The 22,592-nt window shown below is 39.9% G+C and overlaps 1 protein-coding gene across 2 annotated transcripts; it reads right to left on the bottom strand.

The window, feature by feature from the left end:
* Positions 1–1,316: 1,316 nt before the first annotated feature.
* PAPOLG (poly(A) polymerase gamma) lies at positions 1,317–21,610 on the bottom strand. Of its 2 annotated transcripts, none has more exons than XM_087774566.1 (22): positions 21,570–21,610; positions 18,131–18,289; positions 17,990–18,056; positions 17,240–17,321; positions 17,047–17,156; positions 15,792–15,845; positions 14,556–14,667; positions 13,828–13,917; positions 13,279–13,417; positions 13,058–13,130; positions 12,855–12,975; positions 12,457–12,541; positions 11,997–12,050; positions 9,470–9,589; positions 9,023–9,132; positions 6,533–6,654; positions 6,272–6,441; positions 5,259–5,365; positions 4,944–5,182; positions 3,995–4,066; positions 3,339–3,395; positions 1,317–2,516 (listed from the first exon to the last, which is right to left on the bottom strand). In XM_087774566.1, exons 1-22 carry the CDS (start codon positions 21,584–21,586, stop codon positions 2,418–2,420), a joined length of 2,259 nt encoding a protein of 752 aa, XP_087630692.1. In that variant the 5' UTR covers positions 21,587–21,610; the 3' UTR covers positions 1,317–2,417. The 2 variants fall into 2 exon arrangements, with proteins under 2 accessions (XP_087630692.1, XP_087630693.1); XM_087774567.1 differs by lacking the exon at positions 21,570–21,610 and adding an exon at positions 21,161–21,270.
* Between the last annotated feature and the right edge of the window lie 982 nt (positions 21,611–22,592).

The raw sequence follows: 22,592 nt of genomic DNA, 5'->3' as shown, positions 1-22,592 counted from the left end.
TGGGGCAGTATCGAACTTCTGCAACATCCAGGGAAACTCCAGACCAGTGATGTCATTCTGCACTGGGCCAAGCGTTGAGTCAGGGTATATTAAGATAAAGCGTGTAATCTCACCTATGCTGGATCAAGTCCAAGAAACTAGTAACCTAAATTCCTCCTCAACATTCTTCTTAAAACCCTAAGAGTGGGAGGGTGGGGGGGAAGTAAGAGCAATTAGAAGATAACCTGTAGGTCAGCACATGCATTTATGCAACTAGTCTCAAACTAACCTAGCTAATGGATATCAAAGTGTATGCCTTTACACAGAATTTTTGGTTTTTTCCTCTTGCTTTGCAGTTAGGGCAAAACAGGCCTTAACAGTCTTGGAATACTCAAGTGGAAGAACTCGTTTAAAAGCATGGTAATATTACAGGGTTGTAGACTATTACAAAACACTTAGTTTTCCTATTTGTTTTGCTGTTTATCTTATCACCTACTTCAGCTTTAATTCCTTTAAATTCATGATGGATTTCTATTTACACAGGTGCTGAAGTTGTATACATACTGTAACTAGTACACAGACTTGACAATATTTAAATACCATGGTTTTAACAAAGGTCACAAAACTAAGGTAACCATTTTATAAACTCAAGGTGCAGTTCTGCTAAAAGCCACTTAAGTAACATGGGTTCTGTTTCTTAATTTTAACCTGTGACTAAACCTAAAGCCTTGCAGTCTAAGTTTTGGGGGTTTTGGAGGGGAGAGGGAAGAATAAGACCTCTCAAACCTACTAAGGCCAATTTTCTAAGAGATAAATTGCACCTGAAGCAAGCTGGAAATCAGGGGTGATAAGGAAAAAACTAAGTATATTCTGATAAATATAGTCATGCTTTCTCCACAAGTTTGGAATATTAGCAGTAGGGGGAATGCTAGAGAACAAAGACCTTACAAGATACATGCCTCTTCTTATTCCTTTACAATCCTTTGGTCTTATCACTAGGGTTTTAGGTGGATGCTTAAGACGATCAGAGCTCAGAATTGCTGTTTAAGCCAAGCAACTCATTTTAAAATATTTCAGAGGTACTGTTGTCCGCATAGCAAACTGGGACTTCAGCTGTCACCACAGTTAGCAAACTGCGCTATTCAGAGGGAGTGAGTTCAAACCCTGGAATCACCAGAAGCAGGAAAGCAATGTCCCTAGTCTCCTCAAATTTACTCCAGCATGACATTATCACTTTGCAGAACACTTTTTTGTGGCACTGCCCCCCGCCGTACCTTTGGTTTAGTAGTTTGGGTTTTTAAGCAGATCACATCTTCATTAAAAAAGAAAGAAGAGACTGAAGATTTTCAATTTCTCTTTGGAAGATAGTATTTTACAGTACATACAAAAATACTCTGGAAAAAACATACAACTTCATTTACAAAAACACCAAGTTATAAAGAAATTACAATAGAGAGATAGCATAACATTTGTTTCATATGATCAGAATTTCTCCCCACCCCTCAAAAACCCTAATGCACTTAACTGGGTAAGCAGTGTTATCAGTTTACAGAACCGGACTTAAGACTACTGCAAGTTGTCACGTAACCATTTCAAACAGCTTTCAGGGTTTATCTGAAACCACTTTCTACATGCCAGTTGCTTTCAAGACTGCAGCTTGCAAGTGGGTAGTAGTGTCACAACAGCCTCGGCTGTTGCGATGTTTAAGTACATCTTCAGCTGTGTGTTTGAGTTTAGCTTTACTATCCAGTGACAACAAAAAAAAACCCCTCAAGTCTCATGCAGGAGCAGTCTTAAGACAAAAATCAGATAACATGGCATGGGACATGTCTATCATCTCCATACTTTAATAGCATCCTCTGCTGCATTTTCTTCAGTATTTAAGTTATTTATGGGCCTCCATGGGAGGCAATACTTATGTAGTGCATGGCTGTGCTAGACAGTGGGAAAGCTACTAGCTGAGGAAGCTGAGCACCATTGTGACAGATGCACAGGAGTGTACGTGCCAAATGGGAGAATAATTTAAGATAAGAACAATACATGCACATGAACTAGGAAAGCACAAATGAATACAAGCACGTTCATACACACTTGAAACCAGAATGTGGTTGCAGTGACTAGTTAACCCTGTTTACATACATTCTGAATCCAAGTCACAGGACAGGTTATTTTTTTTGTGGCTTTTTCAAAAGCTGTTTCAGCTAGTGACAGTTAAGACTTTTAAAAAGACTAATAAGGATAACTGTTACAAGAATATGCAAAAAGTAGTTCAAAAGGAAGCAAGCATCTAACAATACTATAAAATAAGACCATGATTTTAACTGGCCAATTGCAGTATGGCAACAGGAACCTCCCATACTTTGTTAGTAACCACAATACATGTTGATAATATAGACCACTAAACAAGTGATTATCACCTTTACCTGAAGACATACTGGTTACCCGTTAAGGGTAAGTTTGATGGATCTTTTAATAATACGAATACTATTTGTTGGAACAGGAGATGAAGAATCTGGTAGTTCTTTACTGGAAAGCCTCTACAACACACAAAAAGATGCCACAGGAAAAAAAAAGGACATTTTTAATTCATTAATTCAGAAGTAGCAGCAGATAAACCCTTTCCTAGCTGAATATAACAACATTCTTTATGTACCAAAACAATATGGCCCAAAACCAAATATTTACAGAGAAGGATTTTTTTTTTTTCCACCACACCACTTTAGTTACCACCAGTTTACAGAGGAAGAGCATTTTCCCCTCTGCACACTTCTTTCCTGGCATCAATTGAGATAATTATATTCCTGGGGGGGGGAAATAAGTTGCAAGTTGCTCAACAGCGTAATAGAGGAAGCTACCATTCTTCTCAGATCCATGGATCAGGAAAACAGAGCGTCTCTACCATTCAGATTACTTCCAGTCTTATAGCCCTCAATTTCACAACATTTTACATGACACAGAAGAGTTAAAGCCCCTTATACTCTTCAAAGCTTTCAAGTCTTGTCACAGAAATCAGTATACAAGTATTTAAGATAACAGCTCAGATCATCTTATGGAAGATCTGCAAGGAGTACAGCTCTTTTTGCTTAAGAAAAAAAGCAAATCGGGAAACAAACTGTCAGTGCTTGAGTGCACAGAAGCATGGTTTTTCAAGGTCAGTAACTTGGAAACTTTGGCTTCACTTTTGTGAGTAAGCCTGGAAGGTTCAGCTATTCAATTTGGTGAAAGCATGATAGGCAAAAGCTTACCAGCTACTTAGAACCACCAAGTTTACAGGGATTAATAGTACATAAGTCTTTGTACATCAAATGACAATTCTAGTTTTGCTTTACCTATGAACACAAAGGCACAGTAAATAATACCTCTGATCTTGATGTGTTGATAACTGGAATCAGCACGGATTTTCCTCCAAGGACACCCTAAAAAAAGCCAGAAGGGATTTATTAGGCAGCATTGTCAAATTCATGACGACTCAAGAGACAGCAAGGTCTGGCAGCTAGGATACTTAAAAACTAAATACATACATGCATCGACAACCTCCACCTCGTATTTTTTTTTTTTAAGCCCTATAAGCACACATACAGCATTTCAGGTATTTCAGCCTTCACTCTACCAACAAGACCACATCTTGATTTGAGGGTGTGCCCTCAAGCATTTATGCTTCAGTAGCAAGCTAGGCTAAATATAGAGCTCTTTATCCTCCCTTTGAGAGGCCAAATGCTTTAGTCCTTATAGCAGTTTTAGTTTACATCAGTGAATCAAGTGGTTTAAAAAATAAAATCTAATTCCAAGCATGACAAGAAGCTAGATACTACGAAATCATCTAGTAGTAACATTTAAAAGATAGGTCATACAGGTGTAATGTTTGGGAAATGAAGACTGAAATAAGTTAACTAAAAAGCGTATTTTTGTTTACATCGATAAATGTGTAGGGTATTTATGTGAGGTAGTCTAGGCACTAGAACAGTCCATTCAGCTTTTCAGTTAGACCACTGAGTAAAAATCACTTCAAAATTACATTTTCTGTAGATCTTCTCCTGACATCATCTGGATTGCCACCATCTTTGAATGCTGAATCCTGGCCAGTTAACTAGAACAACAGAATATACAGACTCAAAATAATTGCTATACTAAAGTTACCTTCATATTTGGGCACAGCTTCCAGTCAACACATTAAACATATTCGTGGCCATTCTTAAAACAACATTTAGACAAGACTACCATTACCACACAGGAATCTCAAGCCTCTCAAAAAGTCTTACTACCCAAACCTTGAAATCTATACTAGATAACAGTTCTGCAAGTTGATTCTTTACAAGTGTCAAAACTGAGCTTTTTCTAGTTGTTCTTCGCCATGGTCAAGCCACAAGAACAGCTATTTAAGGAGAATGATATATAGCAATAAAACAAATCAAGCATTAATCTAAAGCTTCCACAAAAACCAAGATTTAGCAAGCAACTCCACACTGTCATTTCAGCAGTAGACAACCTATTGAGTAGGCTGCTGATTTCTAAAGCAGCAAAACCATCAATAGGCATTCAAAAATCATCTGCCAGAACAAGATTAGCTCATATTTTTACATTTGTAAGATTCATATCCTCTTCATTTTGAGATAATTTTTTTCTGAATTGCTTTAAGAACTGCTTCCAAATGAGCCAGTTCATTCAGCAATTGGTCAGTGCAAGAATATATAAGTACAGTAGTATTTAGAGACCCTGCCACCAGACCAGAAACAGCCATTAGTGCCAGGTCTTGGAAAAAAATTTTGTTTAATAGCTATACATTATATCCAAAACTATTTCTCATATCTACATCATAGTAAAACTATCATTATGCTTAAATTTAAAACCCTGAATCCGTTGGGGATGTGTATATATACTTATGTTTCTTCTCAGTTATTTCATTCATTCTACATCAATAATTAATACTACTGCAAACCCTCCCTGGCCTAGCCCCTCTTCCTTACCCTTTCTGCGTCTATTGTTTTTTTCAGGCGTTCTTCTGACATAGGTGAATGAGGTCCTTTAGAGGTCGGTGAATAAGGTCGTTTAGGTGCAGTATTCTTAGGATCTGCAATTGGAGTCCCACTTAATTCATGCTGTCCTTGGACAAAACATGCTCTGAGTTGAGAAATTGTGTTATGTCCTGGAATGGTGCAACCAATTGGAGGTCCCGGTGTTTTTATTGCAACTGTAGCCTCCATTTCTGTAGAAGACACTGAGCCTTTAGAGTTCGTCCATGTAATTAAAGACTGCATTCCACCCACTACTTCAATACATACTTGAATCAGCAACAGGAATGGAGAGTCCCTTAGACGCTGATGGCACAGCTACATGAGGTATCTTCTCTCTATTGTTAGCACCGTTAGATCTCTGATATACAGCATTTCTGTAAAAGTCAGACACTAGAGTTATAAAGTCCTAGTTTGTGAAATACTATACATGTCATTTCCAGAAAGTTCATGCAAGACAAATGTCTCCCTTCTTAGCTCGTTGTCACAGCTCTGCTAAACAACACAAACTCCCAGGCTATCTAGCACGAGATCTTCATTTTGCTGAACTTCAGACCGCTCATTTACACTTAAGCATTTTCTTTACTGAGTCTCTATGTACTGATACTGTTTTCCAGCTTAGTATATCCAGCACTCTGTGCTGCTTTTAATGGATGTATCTGCTCTACCCATATGTGCACCTTTTTTTTTTTTATCCTACTCCTACAATACCAAACCATTTGAACACAGCAGGCATTACACATTTGGTAGTATTGGGCCATTACTCTCAAGATTACATATTCCTCCTGTGCTGAAGTAGCTTACGGACAGACTTCCCAGGAAGCGACAGACACTTTTACTGCCCAAGTTCTCATACCGTTCCACTAAGTCAGCAGCAGATCTAGTATTTCTGTGATCAAGATCAGCACTTCATTAGAACTTAATACTGCTTGGCAATAACCATACTTCTTGTTCGAAAGAACAGTTACCTACACATAAAATACTCTGGCTTTAAGTTACATGCTAACCTAAGGGGATTTATATTCAAGGCCAAATAATTTCTCTGGTATCCAGTTTTTCCTCATTCCTATGTGTTCAAGTACATTAAATTAAATTCTTTCAAGGATTTCTTTAACTCATCTCCCCCCACATGCCCAAAGGAGATGCCAGCTTTGTTCCTGAAGCCATTAGAGCCCTCCACATGCTTATGATCCACATAGATTCAAATAAGAAATCCTAGACCTCATTCACATTGAGAGGCAGTTAAAAGCAGCTTCTTCACAGTTCTAAGGCTATGATGTAACCTTTCTGTCTCTGCTGTGAAGGTGTCCAATTTAGATATCTTATTTAACGAAGAGGAATTATATGGTGTTCTGGAGTCCGTGTCTCTGGAACTGTCCAAACAGCTTCCATCTGAAGACGTCCTTTTGCACTGAAGCCCACTAGCATTTTGACTAGTATCTGGCACGCTTTGCTGAAACAACAGTTAAAAAATAATGAAGTTTTCAAGTAATTATTAAAGCAAAAAAAAAAATATTGCCAGAAGAGCCAAATTTTTATTATACCTTCTTTCTTTTCTGTAAGGTTTCTGCAGGCAAAAAATAGTGGAGATGCTTTCTCTTCACATGAGCTGCCTCAATCTTCATACCTTCCTTTAACATGTTGAGGTTGTTGGCCTGCCTGTAAACTAATATGAAATTTAGCGTTGCAGCTTAGTGGGGATGTTTGCATCAGGTATTTGTCAAAGTTACATACGGTTTCTTTAGAAACAGCAAGCCTTAAAGTCTGTCCAGCCCAAACAAAGAGCAAGAAGTTTCCAGCCTAACTGAACACAAAATACCACCCAAGTACTCTGCGTATAGTCTCAAGAAGATGTATGTGACCTAAGATACCCATTTCACATCCAGTACAGACCAGATACAGAACAGCTGTTTAAGTTCAAATATCCATTTATGTGCTCAGTTACAGCTGTGGTTTGCTAATCACACAGCTCACATCTGAGCTGATTTTAACCTAGAGGAGATAATACTCCTTAACCATTGGTTTTCTGGTTGAGAATTGATCTAGAGGACTTTCTGAATCAATCCAATTGTGGACAGCTGATAAGAGACCAGACACCTTACTCAAGATTCAGACTAATTTTTTATTTAATATTTATGGTGGTGATTGTGTTTTTTTCGTAACAGTTCTGTAACATAACTGCTCAGTAGTTTAGATGTCAAAATTCTATCTGTCCAAGAGAGTAAGACTGGATTTTAGGGACACCTGACTTTGATCAGAATCACTACAATTTAAACAGGTTTTTCTTAACTGCCTGCAAACAGCCTTTTATGCAACTTTAAAATGCTAAAAGCACAGCAGTTATTACAGAATTAAGTCACATTTGGATAAGCTTATCTAACAGGCCTATCATGAACATAACTGGAAAGTCAGCTTACTAACATACAGAGTGGGAATCAAAGTAAGGACATGCAACAAAGAGGCTTATAAGTCTTTCTACAGGAGACCTAGAAGTGAAATAAAAGCCCAAATGTGAACATTCACACCAATACAAACAGTTGCGTCAAATAAATTCAATATCTTTATGTAAAAGTGAGCTAAAATTCACTTAGCAAAAGCTTCCCAAACAGTGAGCCTTATATTCTTGAGCCCATCAACTTGGAGTTAATCTTTGCCCTCTAAAAATATTCTCTCGAAGTCAAGGCACATGATAAAAGCTTTCTTGTGCATAACCACTGGTCACTCCCACATTAGCAAATTCCACACCTCTTAAGAAATACCTTTTCTGTTCAATCTATCCGGATTCAAACCCCTATATCTGAAAGGTACTACAGGCTGTGCTTCACTAAACTAAGAGCACACAGCCAAACTAATAAGGTATGCACATAGAAATAAAGGATTTAACATTAGTTCTATCCTCTTCGCAGTACATAAACCTCGGTGACATAATTTACATTTGCCACCACATTGAAACACAGTGCTCCTGCATGTAACGTACATAAGGCAAGCATCGGTACAGATAACAGTGCAAGTCTAAGGAAACCACCCCACCTGGCCTGAAACGCAGACAAGAGTTTTGATGCATTTTTCTCTGCTTTTTTTTTTTTTCATATCCCAAAGCGTGAGCTAAAAAGAAGGTCAGGTTTTACTGCATTTACTCATGTCGTCCGAGCAATACAACACACAGCTCATGCTGCTACTATGGATAAACTCTTCATCAGTGCAAACAAACATTTAAAAGGAGTCCACTGTTTAGAACTCTTTGTCCAAACACACTTGTCACTTCAGAAGAGTAACCCGATTTCCTTAGTTCTTCATTACGATAGCTAGGCACAAGCCTGACAGCCCACATGCACTTCTGAAAGGCACAAGAACAGTCAGCTTGGGAAGAAGTAAACAGATTAAAGACCTATACTTTCGAGTGATTCCTCACCCCAAAACGCCTTTATTCCAGCATCCCCTAACACCACTTGCAATATTACTTTGTTTCTAGTTCTATCAAAAGTAGTAACAGAAGATGAACATGAAGGTTCACACGCCAGACCGCACGTAATTACAGCGTGACAATTCACTGACTTTCAGAGTTCTGGGATCATATCATATAAACTGTTATTTTGGAAAAATACTGTCAACAGGCATTAGCAACTTTAGAGCCTGAAACAGTTAATTCCCACTTTCAAAGTTCAGCAACTGACAACTGTTTTTGACAAGTGTAGCTACATCCAATAAATGGACATCTCCTGGCTTCACATCCGACTGCCCACTTCATGAAACGCAGTTCCTTTGTGAGTGTGTTTACTATGATCCGCAGAACTGTTATTTCACGTATGGTACATGGCGTATGACTGTAGTACACACTTTTGTTTCAAGATGGACTTACTTTGCCAAAGTGTCAAAATAGTACATTTTTAAAGCTGATCTTCCATATGTTGCTCTCTACAGAAATAACTAATAGCTAATACCAGAGGAAAGCACAATTCACTTTGTGAAGCAACTTCCACTAGAACAAAGAAAAAAACAAAACCCTACAAGACTGGAGCAAAATAGAGACTTACCTGTATCTGTGAACGACTGTATAACATATGTTAAATCAATGTTAACACTTTCTGCATTTTCCACTTTCCTAAATACGATTCCAAGAAACCACATGGACACATATCCGCTCCTAAAAAGGACAGATTCACACGTCTGTCATTTATGCACAGTTATTTGGATGCTAGTATCTAACACCAAGAAGGGATTAAGCAAAAAGCATGTAGTTGTACATAGTAGTTAACGATGAGAGTCAGCCCATACTTAAGTTCTCAGAGCACTTCTCTCTGAAGTTCTCCCTTCTTTAAAAAAAAGATCTTACATGCTCAGAACCTTGCCTGGCAGACCTTGTACCTACAAAACAGTAGGTACATAGCTGACCATCTCTCACAGATGAGCTGAGGTGAATGAATATAAACAAGTTACAATACATTGGCCAAACTGTATTTCAGAAAAATAATGAAACTCACCGTTTACAGAGTTCTTGGTTGCCAGGGAAAGATTGTGGCTTTACATGTGCAATAGTTATAAATTCATTCCTCTCCAAGCTTCCAACCAGCACACGAATTTTTGATTCGACAAGGCCAATCCTAATAAGAACAAAAGGTTATTTACTCATTTTTCACTGTATCCAGCACAGCAGTTGTATGCCTTTTATAATACAATGCTAATTCAAAAACACTAACCAATCAATAAGTAGTTTCATTCAGCTGAGCAGATACTAGATTTTTTTATCTCAAACTAGTGTGTGAGATGTTTCCAATGACATTTGAGCTTTAAAGTTTCCAAAGACAGAGGTAAATAAATTTACCTTGTACTCTTAACAGTTCAGATACAACACTTCAACCTATAACCTATGATGAAAATATCAACAAGAACCCGATCCCACCCCCTCCAGCTGCATTTTGAAGTGCAGCAAAACTCCTTTTTACCCCAAAGATCAAGGAGCAGAGCAGTTTAGAAAAGGCTCAAGCACAACTGTTCAATTACGCCTGAATAAAGATGCAATTCTTCCTGCAGATTGATCATGGAAAAGAGTTTACCCTCTTCTAGCCAAATAGAAGAATATAGTTCCTTTAATAAACAAATCGCCTAGTCAAAACAGTCTTGTCAGAAACTTACCCAAGAAATTAATTATGACCACAAAGGCTTTTTGTTCAAATAAAGTACTGGCATTTTACCCTTTTACCTAAACCACTGCTAACTTTGAAAGCAGTCAGAAATCTGTACGTTCTTCAAACTTATGTCACATTGATGAACAACAGAGATGCGCTACCTATTCCCAAATCCATTCAAGAGCTAGTGAACTAAACTTCTTACAGCAAACTGAAGCAAGTTTATCTTCTGCTTTTTAGTTTTCCCAGATGCAAAACTAAGCCCCATTTGCCTCCATTTCTGTCACTGCAAAAACATCAGCTTTTACTGGTGCCAGAACTTTCCTCATCTTTATTGCAAGATACAATAAGCTTTGTTCACTTAAAAACATTTCACATTAAAAATTATTTGGCTCTAAGCCCTCTGCCCATAACTCCTTGTTGTATACTTAACTGTGACTGAGCTCAAGCTGTAGCTGATACAATTTTTAAGTACACATATTAGAAAGTTCAGGTAAAAGGTATGACCCATTAGAGCTATTTTTAAACATTAAGTAAGCTGTCTTTTAGAGATAGCACAAGAATTAAATTATTTGCCTTAAAGCGCAAGCCAAACTTTGAAGTATAACCAAGGTGCCCTCAGAAGAGGGGGTCTGTTACACAGAGCTATTTTGTTTGCTTACTTGAGCAAAGCAGGTAAAGTACTCATTTCGTAACAAAGACTACCACTGCCAAGTTAAGAACAACACACACATTACAGTACCTTAATTCCCCATTGTTTCCCCTTATTTCAAGATTCACAGCTAGTCAGCACATTCACATAGGTTACACAAGTTATTACTGGCATATCTCCCTTGAGACAGCAACAAATATGTCATAAGCAGGCATTTCCTCTAACTACAGTTGAGGTGGTTCTCACGTGAAGTTTCACAAAGCAGATCAGCACTCCTGCAATTTTCCTACCCACTACCAAGCAGGCTGAAGTGATCGCTTTCAGCGCTAAACGTAAGATGCATGAGCACACTAGCTTAAAACTTAGTAAATACAATTTATCAGCATTCAGATGCTCTGCGCAGACTGTCAGGTTTCACCCACATTAAACAGCCTTGTTTCACTCCACTGAAGAAAAGTAGGCTCTGAAATAGGCTGACTACATAACCAGCGCAACTTAGCATTGAGTGCAATCTCATCCTAAATTAAATATTACCTCCAGTAAAAAAAGCTATGAAACCAAGTCTTCTAAGGCTCTAGAACAGTGGTCTTCAAAGTAGCGGGTGTGTGTACCCCCAGGGGTGCACAAGACAATCCATTGGGGCACAGGAAGAAAATATTAGACCTTCGGTAATGTGTATGTAACTTGTAAATAAGTAGACATATATTGCAAGTGCGTGTTTAAATTTTTTTTTTTTTGCTGATAGGAGTGTGTGATCAAAAAAGTTTGGAGACCACTGCTCTGAGTCAGTAAGAGATCTAGCTCTCCAGTGTCCATTACGCATCTGACTGCATCAAGTAACGCCTGTTTGCTTCAATCTTTGCAACAAGGAGCATCTTCCTAACTGAAATAGTGTTGGGTAAGCAGTCTCCTTAGACTCCTTGCATCTGCTTCTCCAGATGACACAGAGTATCACATCATCACACGGACCTTCAGGCACACTAGCCCCCTTTGTTGCTTCTCATCATGACTCAGATCTCTAGGTTAAATTCTTAAACGGCAAGATTTATGTTAACTCCCCTTCACAAGAAAGCCTTTTAATTTTGCTGATGAACTGTCTACGTGGTACTGTATTCCATGCCTAGTTGAACAGTTCAACACTTCATTTGTTAATGTAGTTAACAAAAACAAAGTGCAACATTGAATTGAGTTTCAATTATGTATTGAACCCACATTTAAAGGAAGACTTACCACTCTAAGTGATGCTCTTCACTAAAGGCACTAGCAGTCAGCACAATATAATGTCTAGAAGAAAAGGAAAATGAATATACTAGCTCAGGACTTTCTATTCCTTCAAGTGAAAACAAAACTGCCTTAAATGTATAGAATATGACTTCCAGACAAGACAGATTATATCCTGTATTCAGCACAGTATTAACTGAAGAAAAACTGATTACATCCTTTAGAATCGCATTTGCTATATTCTAAATATCATAGTTGATTTTTTCTAATAAAAACAGCGTCAGTGGCATAACACATACTATTTTTCTATCTTCCCTATACTTATCTTTACCAAAATTCATATGACTCTACCCCCAATTTCTGAAAAAGAAACATTAATGCCATCCTCTATTTAGACTACAAGTTACCACTCACTGTGCTAACCAGTAAGTAAATAATTTCAAGTTCAGACAACAGATTTCATACATACTTGTACTTCTGAAAGAAGTTCAGTGGTTCAAAGAGCTTTGACCAGTCTGATTTTCCTTGGAGAATCTCATTTGTAACTGCAAGACCTACAATTAAGGTTGAAAACCTTATTACCATTTTGTTTAAGACTAGCAGAGCATGATATAAACTTTACAAGATAAAGGTTTTGAACAGTAATTGACAGATGAAAAAGCAGGAATTCCCTTGACACAATGCAGGTCTACTACAACAGTTCATTGTAAAACTGGTCCCTTGTTGCCTGCAGCAGGCATACTTCCCAGAGACCTACACTACCTAAAAGGGCATAACACCTCGTGGAAAATAACCAATTCAGATAATGTGGTTTCATATAGCAAGAATTATATTTTAATCAGTTAATAAGCATGGAAAGAACCTCACCATGTTTGAACTCCTCTACCATTACTGCTCGCGTTGATGTAGACACATTGTATGTAGAGTTCTGCTGTGGATAGGCTGGGGTGATGATAGGCATTACATGATATCGATCTGATGGGTTCACCTATGATGTTAAAACAGTTTTGCTTAGCATCAGTTTAGGTTAGAAAAAAGTTGAAAGGCTTCCGAATTCAATTTCTACATACCCTAGGGTCCCAGACTGGTAAATTAAGATTGCTCTCTTCAGGTTGTTTCAGCAATACAGGATTTGGCCATTCCCTATATAATAAAAGGCAGTAACTAACTGTCCATTTAAAACTGTCATGTAATTCAGGGTAGGACTGAATGTTGTCGACATAAATCTTTTATAAAGAACTCCCTCTACAAGTGTTACTTTAGGCAAATTAAAATAAACAATAGCTCTTACCATTTTGAAAAAACCAAGAAGAACTTGTTAACAAGAGTAGAAGCCAAAGCATTTGGATAGAGTTGACATGTTCTTGCTACTAGCATTGCCCAGGAAACCCCACCAAGAAATCCCAACATGTTGGAGTAAATGCCGCGTCCTGGAACAGATACGTTGTAGTTAGCCTGTAGTCTTTCAATACCCAAGTATATTCCCTCAAATTTACAGCACCAACTTCACAATCTATAGGACACTTAGAACACTTCAGCCTCTAAGTCAGTTATTTTTGCAGTGCAATGAGGCCAAAATTGTTGGTCCTTACGGTGATAAGAAAAAGAATCATTACCACACTGCTTCCCAAAATACTGCTACTCTGAAATTTGCCTACATTGCTACAGCTACTGCTTCGTTCCAACTTTCCTTAAGAAAAAAGTTCTGACATTCTTCTAGCACTTGCTCTAGCTACAGGCTAAACAGCTAGCCAAAGCTGAAGTACTTCTAATGGTCTTATTTTTTCGGCATGAGGTGCCTCTGAAAAGTTTAAAGGCCACCAACAATCCCATTACTCACGTTTTGCCCATAGTTTAATTGCACGGAGCGTGAGCCGGAAGTTCTCCTTATTTGGCACTAGATGTAATATTTCATCAGTAACTCTGCAGCCTATAACAAAAAAGTACAGAAGGTCCTAGTAACGGGTACAAGTCAGTTTTATGCTATACTGAATCAATAGACTTGAACATTAAACTATAAGCTATGAAAACAAGTTTAGATTACTTGCTTTGTATTACCTTAAAATTATAGATTACGTGTAACATTCACTATCACTTCAGGTAACTGGTGCCCTCAACAGTTTTTTTCTAGTTTAGACTACAGCCAACAATTTTTAATAAGGCCTTTCTACAGGATTCCAGAAGCTAGGTTTCTTTTGACAGCCAGGAACAATTAAACCAGTCAGTGCTAAACAGTAAGCAAGTCAGGCTTCAGGTATTTTAAATATCTTTTCTTTTTTTATGAACTACAACACATTCTTCTCTATCAAGTGCCCTGCCTAGTCATCTGAAGCAGTTTCTGTGGCAAACTGAAACACTGCATACACCCTGATCAAAGAAACATGAAATAAAGGTCTATCTAAACACAAAACTCCTTGAAACATCTAAATTTAAGCCGACTTGCCACCTCCTCAGATCTCAAGTATACAGGAGATCAGTTTCTGCATCTTGTACAGAAGCTTGGGTTGTGTAATGTGTATTCTATACCAATTTCGGTAACGCTTTTTAAAGATGTGTAAATATGCTTACCATTTAAGCTCCGTATACATCTTATATCCAGGCTTCTCAGACGCGAGTCATCTCCAAGATCAAGATTATCAGAAACAGTTTGCATAGACAGTCTTGCAAACACAAGATCAATCTTAAGAGGAAAAAAGTACCAACCGTGAGTTAGAATGCCACACTCTTTACGAACACACACTAGTGGGGGACAATTTGGCAAGTCTAAAAAGAGTGGTTAATATTTGTATTCAGAATCATGTGACTATAGTTGCATGTCCCAAGAGATTTATTTGCCCGAAAACTCAAGAAAATTGCTAGAAGTTCCATATTTTATTTACAAAACCTTCATTGCATCCCCCCTTTCTTTTTAAGCTAGGGAAAGGAAGGGGTCTTTTTAAGTTGAAAAGATACTCTAAACTTAGAATGTCCATTAAAAGGGAACTTAAAATTAATCACAGAATTAAGACCTAAGTTCAATCACCTCAACTATACTTCAGCAAAGAAGAGAGCATTTTCTTTATGCAGTAAGCCCTTTCGATCCTGAAGTATCTGGGTTTTAGTATAGTCTGAGGCACAAAAATCATTCTGTGAATGTCTGCACCAGATAAAGGCCACAAAAAGGTCATTGACTAAGTGTCTTCATGATAGCGATACTGAGCAGTAACTTGCTTAGGTACTACAGCATGCAGGTCTTTATTCACTGTATAAGATGTATGCAAGATTCAAAGATTCCTGCAGCTGGCAAACCTAGGCAGGAGTCAAATGAGTACTTTTACTTTTCATTTTCCAGATTGTAAAAAACAAAAAGTGGTTATGAGACAATTTTTGATTTGCAACAAAACATTTGGCCTGCTCACATGATTCACACAGTGAACTACACTATGTGCAGCCCTTTGTAGAAAACCAGCTTGTCAGAGCTAAGAAGAGTTAGCAAGGACACTGCCTCTACTCCCCCTCTGCACAATCCTTGTGAGATAAATGCTATTCAAGTAGGCTACCCTGACATGTTTAGAAAAAGATGTCCCTGATGTTCCCATGCCTGCCAGGCCTCCTAAGGGCTTATTTTCCTATAAGCTCTCATTCTACTGCAATGTCTTCTCCTGGGATAGGTTGTGATCCAGCTGTTCAATTACCGTTTCCTAAATATACTTTAAGATACCAATAACCTTTCAAAATAGCACAGTCACCGGTCCCTGGAAAAGGTATCTATTCCAAAGCAAGAAAAAAATTTTACTCGCTTAAAGAAAAAATTGAAATGCTTACCTCAATGCCATCAAACTCAAACTTGACAACTGGTACATACGCATCTTCAACTGCCTGTAAAGGAGAGGACAACTGTCTTAGAAAATATCTTTTGCAACTTGAATATTTTTCCTATAATATGGTACAATACAGAATTTACACTGCTAAACTACTCAGTATAAAGACTGAGTTGCTTCTGAACCAAAAGAATTGTTAATAAGCTGAAAGCAGTATAGCACTAATACGGTACTAATGATAGCTTTAGAAAGTTATTTATCCAAGAGATTCAAAGGCCGATCATGTATTGTAATGAACAAACAGCGCACAATGAGCCACCAGCATCAGTGGTTGTAAAGTGCTTAGCTTGGTAGTGAGGAAGAACAGTAAGAGATTTCTGTAGCTATCTTACTACTGGTTAATATCCAGAGAAATAAAAAAAATTCTGTCCACATTTGTCAGTGCATGCTTGTCTCCTGTATTGTTATTTTCTACCATGCCTGAGATGCTATCGGCTACCTTACGGGACAGTTTTCAGTTTTGTAAACCGCTTGTTAGAACTGTGCCACAGCCCCCTGCTTTAGGGCAACAGTCATCTAAACGAAGGCTCATTAGCTATGCATATCTTTCAAAATGTCTGCACAAGGAAGACTAGGCTAAGAAAAACATGAGGAGTTCAGTTTTACGTGCAATGTACACAACTATGCACCTGAGAGTGGTTTTACAAAAGCAGTTTTGTGTGTTCACAGCACAGTTCCTATTAACTTTACGTAAAGCTGACGGCATACATCCCTTCCACAAAGTCTCAGGCTGAGTAGTCAGAATGAATTAGAGGTCCTAAAGCACATCCAGAGGAACGCCATGGCAAAGGTACTGAGGGAAGCCTTTCCACATCACATTCAACTTCCTTAGTTTTCAGGCTGCCCCTTCCTCTCCCTGCATGCAATTACCTTATTTCCAAGCCCCTTAATATACCGAAGATTAAAGCAAGGCTCCTAGGGAAAACCTTGCTTTTTGATACAGCTGACTCATTCCCAAACCGCAGGCAAGGGAGACGTGTACCACAAAGATTCTTATGTGATTTACCGTCACTGGGGAAAGGAACCAAAAGCTTGACTTCAACATTTTCATATTGCATAAAATAGTATTTTAGAAGGTACTTGGACACAATTTCCTTTTTTATTTTGGCTTGTAAGACGTTCACTACCAATATGAGTCTTTAACATGAATATTCTTATTGTAGAAGTTGCACAGCCTATCAAGGAGAGAGCTTACTCACTCTTAGATTTTTTATTTCCTCCTGATGTTTTAGTTTTTCAAAGAATGACTGAAAAAAATCCGATCTTTCCACATGTCTGGGAGCAACACAAACAGCATCTATGTCAGCACCTGCAAAGAGATTCCATTGCTTCTGTTATTGTTGGAGGTCACTTTCAAACATTAGAACTATGACCAGACAACGTAAGTTCTACCTTTAGTGTGTACTCCAAGCTTGTAAGAACCGAACGTAAATATTTTGCCACCAACATTTGCTACTGCTGAAGGGGGAAGATTCTGTGGGTAGAACGGAAGGAGTTTACTTTAGAACACAAGATACACATTGACCTATGTTCAAGTTTAACTGGCATACAAGTTATTTAGAAAGACTACAACAGCCTCCATAAACAAGGTCTTCTCGCTTCTCACTCTTGTTAGTCTAATAGACAGATACTGTTTTTTTTCCTGAAGTGAGTGCTTGCTACTCAAAAAAAGAGGTGAGTAATGTAGCAGCCCTTTCATTAATTTACACAAATTAAGACCTATTATTAGTCTTCCCTGCAGCAGAGGCACATAAGCACATAAATTAACCCAGTCTAAGAGCTATACAAAAGGCAAGTCTAGTGTAATAATTTCAAACTAGATTGAGTGCTGTAGGCTGTTTGGGGCAAGATTAGTGCCCATTTACCATCTATCTCACCCTACAATACATTGTTTCAGCTTTGTTAACTGCTACAAGTCAACTGATAGAGCCACTTCACAAATCTATTCAGTGCCCCAAAGATGTCAAGATCTTGATCTGAAGTATCTTTTATACCTTATTTCAATGGCAGTTAGTACAGCCCTACTCGATACTTAAGAAGAAAGTTAAAAGTTGAACTTTCACATAAATCCTAGTAGTATGGCCTTTAAAAGAAACAAAAAGGCTTCAGCTGTTTTGATAAGAACATATAAAAAATCCTTACCTTGCTCTCACCAAGTTCTGAAATCCATTCTTTAACCAAGTTATTCAGTTTACCAAGAACAACCATCCTGTAAAGAAAACTCATGTTAAGTTTGCCCTAAAAAAAACCAAGAGGTTAACAAATTTTACAGTCTTGTTATACCTGTGATTCAGTTCTTCCTCATCTTCAAATACCCCAAATGGCTTCATTGCTTCAATTAGCTTCTGAGTATGAATGCAATCTATATCCTTAGGAGGAGCCAAGCTAATGGGAGAGGTAATTCCATAGTGCCTTTGAGGCTGGTTCTGCAGCCTAGAAGTACTGTGGGAAAAAGATAAAATACTGAAGACTTCACAAAAGAAAAAACCTTACTGGAAATCACCTTTCAGCTTACAGGTTTTTGAGTCAACTTCTGCTCTTTTACCCAGCGTTAACATAAATGAGAAAAAAAAAATCCTGCTTATGATTTTTAGATAACTTGACCTAACTTCAAAGTCACAACTACTTTTTAAAAAAAAGCAGTTGTGGATATAAGAAAATATCCAAGTTGCTATCCTCTTAATACAACTTATTTGCAGTGCTCTAGACAGTTAGAGCTGAGCACCAGGAAATGAAAAGGTTTGAAATCCACTAAGGGTGCCACTACAAACAGCAGAAGTTTTGGACACATTTCAGTTTCATATCAGTTTTGATTTAAGGATATTCCCATCAGCTTCCTGCTAGCATTAAACAAGACAATTTAACCCTGGCTTCTTTTAGTTAAATGTATTTGCTGTGCTCCTACTGGTTCGGACAGGGCATTATACTTGATTGTAGAGGAAGGCCATATAATAGCCTGTTGAACAGAGCCGATGCAGTAAATTCAGTATTATCTTGGGTTTGTTTATGAAAGAGTACAAATGAAAACATCAGCCAAGCTGCAGCTAATGTTGCTAGGAGAGCCTCACACTCTTAACGCCATGTTCAGTTTTTATAGTTCAGAGGCTTTGCTGTACATACATCTGTTTTATCTAAATCCAAGAGATGTATGTCAGCATATAAAGCAGCACAAGTTAAGCTCTCTTTGTAGAGGGTGCTCAGATCTGGCTTAGCTAGCTCGCTGCCCAGTTAGGCTGAGCAGGACACCAGGCACCTGGGTTTGGAGGCGCACGAGGTTACTGCCCCTGGAACTCCAATTACAGCAAGACATAATTTTCAGCTCCAACCCTCCGCTTGCCCTGTGTGTTTAGGCTTATTTGCAATCAGAAGCAGCACAGGACTGACATGGCAGGGCAACATTAAATTAAAGGCGTTAGCTTTTTTTTTTATACCATAGAACCCTTGCTTTAGAAAGGGAAAAATGGAGGAAAAAACCTATTTTGCATTACCAGCTGAAACCAGGAGAGAGAAAGGAGCGGGACAGGAGGCAAGAACTGTACTTAATGGATCAAGGGTCTCTATAGAAACACTGGTAGCAAAAGGGGGGAGACGCATTAAAAGGTCTATACAACTCATCATGCTTGTCAAAGAGTCCATATCCAGACCCCAAAGGTAACGGAATTAATTATGCCATTATTCAAACTGGGTGTTTTTCTACTTCACATACAGACAACTTCAAATATTAGCTGGGTTAGTCAAGAGACACTTATAACTATTGAAGGCATCTGACCCATTTCAGCTGGAATGGAATTAGGAAATGCTCAAAGGACAGCTTCAACACTTGATTTAAGAAAAGACAACTTATTACAGCTCCTTATTTTTAACTGTTGCCTTTACTCTTCCATTGAAAGATGGATTTCTCTCTCTCAGAGCAGCTTTATCCAACTACAGACATAGCTTTTAGTCATCTAGTGGGGTTTTTCTCCCCTTCCTCTCTGTGAGCTCATTTTTCAAGCTTTCTTCTATGCGTTTTCCAAAAAACTGGGGGGTATTAGGACTGCAGTCCTATCAACTAATCTCCCCACTCAGAACAGCTGTTTACTTACAAGTATAACTAGGCCTTAACCTAATTTGCCTTGCCTTATTTATAGGCAGTCAGCTTCCACTTCATAAGTAAAAATATTCATAATGAATATTTTCCTTCTTATGATATCATTTTCATAACAAATACAAAAGAAAAGCCTATGTTTAATTGCTGTGCATTGCATCTAAATTAAAACACCTACAGCAGCAACTTCCTACATGTTTTACATATTACTTGCATTGTACAATTTCTTGCACTCCAGAAAGTTTGCATGAAACAGGAATGGGTTTTAGACTTTGCTAGCATTCAGGATCTTTCCAGTGTACAGAAGGCCACCATTGGCCTTTCATTGACCCATTCTTCCTACAGAGACTATAATCAGAGATTGACATAAAGGATAATATCAGTTAGATATATCAGGTATTATTAATATCAAATTCATTTAGTCAATAATAGATATTTTTCGGTTGCTCGCACGTATTACTGGAAGTTTGATCTCACAACTTAAAAGCTGAAGAAAATGGCCCTTGGAAAGTTTTATTTAAAGAGTAACTTATGCCCAACAGATTTTGCTCCCTTTTTGGAATTAAAAAAAAAATCTTACTTCTCTCTCTCTCAAGTGTACCAGACTGCCAGCCATACACAACAAAGGGATCTTAAGAGGTAAAGTAGCACACAAGGAATACCAACTATTCATCCATCAGCCTTGTGTTTAAATGAGAAGTCCGTGGGAGTTTAATATTTTGCCAACTCTTGCTATGATTTGTCCACCACAGCGAACAGCTCCAACAGATTTCTGTTCCGATAGATCCTAATTTTATTCAAGAAGTCTACTTAAATCGATTTGTTCCAGGTTTTGTCACTTCTTTATAGCTTTACAAAGCTGCAAGCCATTTCTCCTGCATCCTCTGAGAGCCAAAGGATAAGTTTATTCTGTTGGAGTTGAGGGAGTTGCCTTCAGCCACCTGAGCGTTCACGGTGAGCACGTTTCTCTGACTCAGGAGGTCAGCTTGCCTTGAGCCAGGTGGGAATTTAGCACTCCAACCTCTTCCTCACCACTTGGGAGGAGGGATGACTGGAAACCAGCTCCTGAACCACCAAAGTTGATAGCACAAAACAAAAACAACCAAACAAAAAAAACCCCAACCCTGTGACCTTCGCTGAAGGAACACCAGCTCCACCTTTCATTCCTGTCGCATAAACTAAAAAAAAAAAAAAGCCTGGAGACACCTGTTAGTAAGTTAAAGCACCTTGTTCTTGACGCCAGCCTTCAGAAAAAGCCACTTTTTTCCTAGGTTTAAGCCGGACGGAGAGGCAAAGGCCAGGGCAGAGCCCCGGCCGGCAGCGGCCCGCCAAGCCGTTACCAGGTTACGGCGGCAACACAACGAGGAGACAGGCACGGCGGACATGAGGCAGAACCACGGCAAACCCAGGGGCGCCGGCCCCGCAGAGCCTTTAACCCGCGCCCACACTCCCCGCCTTCACACGGAAAAGGTTTAACGTTTATTTTAAAGAAGTTTTCGCTGAGGGGAGGCAGGTCCCCCCGCCAAACCCACCGGGGCCCACAGCCCCCCACCCCCCCCGCCAGACCCCTCACGGGGCTGCGGCGGGAAAAGCCCCTCAGGAAGAGGCGGGGGAAGGAGGGAGCCGCCGCCTCACCCGCACGTCTCCTTCATGGCGCACACCGCACAGCCCGACCCGCGGCTGCCGCCCAACGGCTCGCGCCCCTTCTACCCGCCCCGCCGCCACCGCCTCCTTCCCGACGGCCACCGCGGCTTCCGGCCAATGGGAAGGAGGAGCGCACCCGGCGGGGTGGGGCTTGGCGGGGAGGCCACGCCCCCGCCGGCTCGGCCGCTCGTCGCCCCCTGGCGGCCGTCGGCGGCGCGCGGCTGAGGCGGTTTCTCGCCCCTCTCCTCACGGGGACCGGCGGCGGGGGGACACGGCCGGTCACGGAACGGGCTGAGACGCACCCGCAGCGGGGCGGATGCTCCCCGTGACCCAAACCGGGAAAGGCGCAAGTCGCTCTTCTCCTGGCAGGAGGGAGGAGGCGGGCAGGTGAGGCAGGGAGGCTGCGGTGGCTCCGGCTGAGCGGGCGGCGGGGCGGGGATTACCCCTGAGGAGAGACTGTGAGGAGAGGGGGAGGCTGCCCGCCGCCGCTGGCCGGGGAGGAGGCAGGAATTTATCATCTTACCTTCAGGACACCGCAAAGATGCTCCTCGACATTTCTGTCACCCCCTCGTCCCGCTTGGAAGCTGAGGGGAAAAACTCTCCTCGGTCGGCCGCTGCCCTGCCGGGAGCTCGGCGCTGACAGACCCCCTGCAGCCGGGGAGAGCGGGGCTGCCCCCGGGGCGGGACCCGCGGGGGAGTGGGCTGTCGTACCGCCTGAGAGGTGGTCCCACAGCACGCCTCGCCCTCCTCAAGCTCAGCCACATGCCCATCCACCTTCCCGACACCCCCTCTCAGAGAGAGGAGCGATAAACAGACAAAATCACTAGTGTAGTATTGATTTATTCTCATCCAGTAAGCGTTGAAGAGCAAGCTAAATGTCCCTTAAGCCAGGAGGATCTAACACACGTTGTTAATGACAGCAGATAGTTTTGAGTACTCATCATAACTCACTGCCATATATCATTTTGGGCCAACACGGTCGTTACATTGTTTATTAAAAGCTGGGTATCAAAG

This window comes from Nipponia nippon, unplaced genomic scaffold (genome assembly GCF_047370975.1).
Source record: "Nipponia nippon isolate SJK-2023a ecotype South Korea unplaced genomic scaffold, ASM4737097v1 scaffold_4, whole genome shotgun sequence".
Classification (NCBI taxonomy): domain Eukaryota; kingdom Metazoa; phylum Chordata; class Aves; order Pelecaniformes; family Threskiornithidae; genus Nipponia; species Nipponia nippon.
Note: the sequence above shows the minus strand (reverse complement) of the source record. Positions and strands in the feature narration are given on the sequence as shown.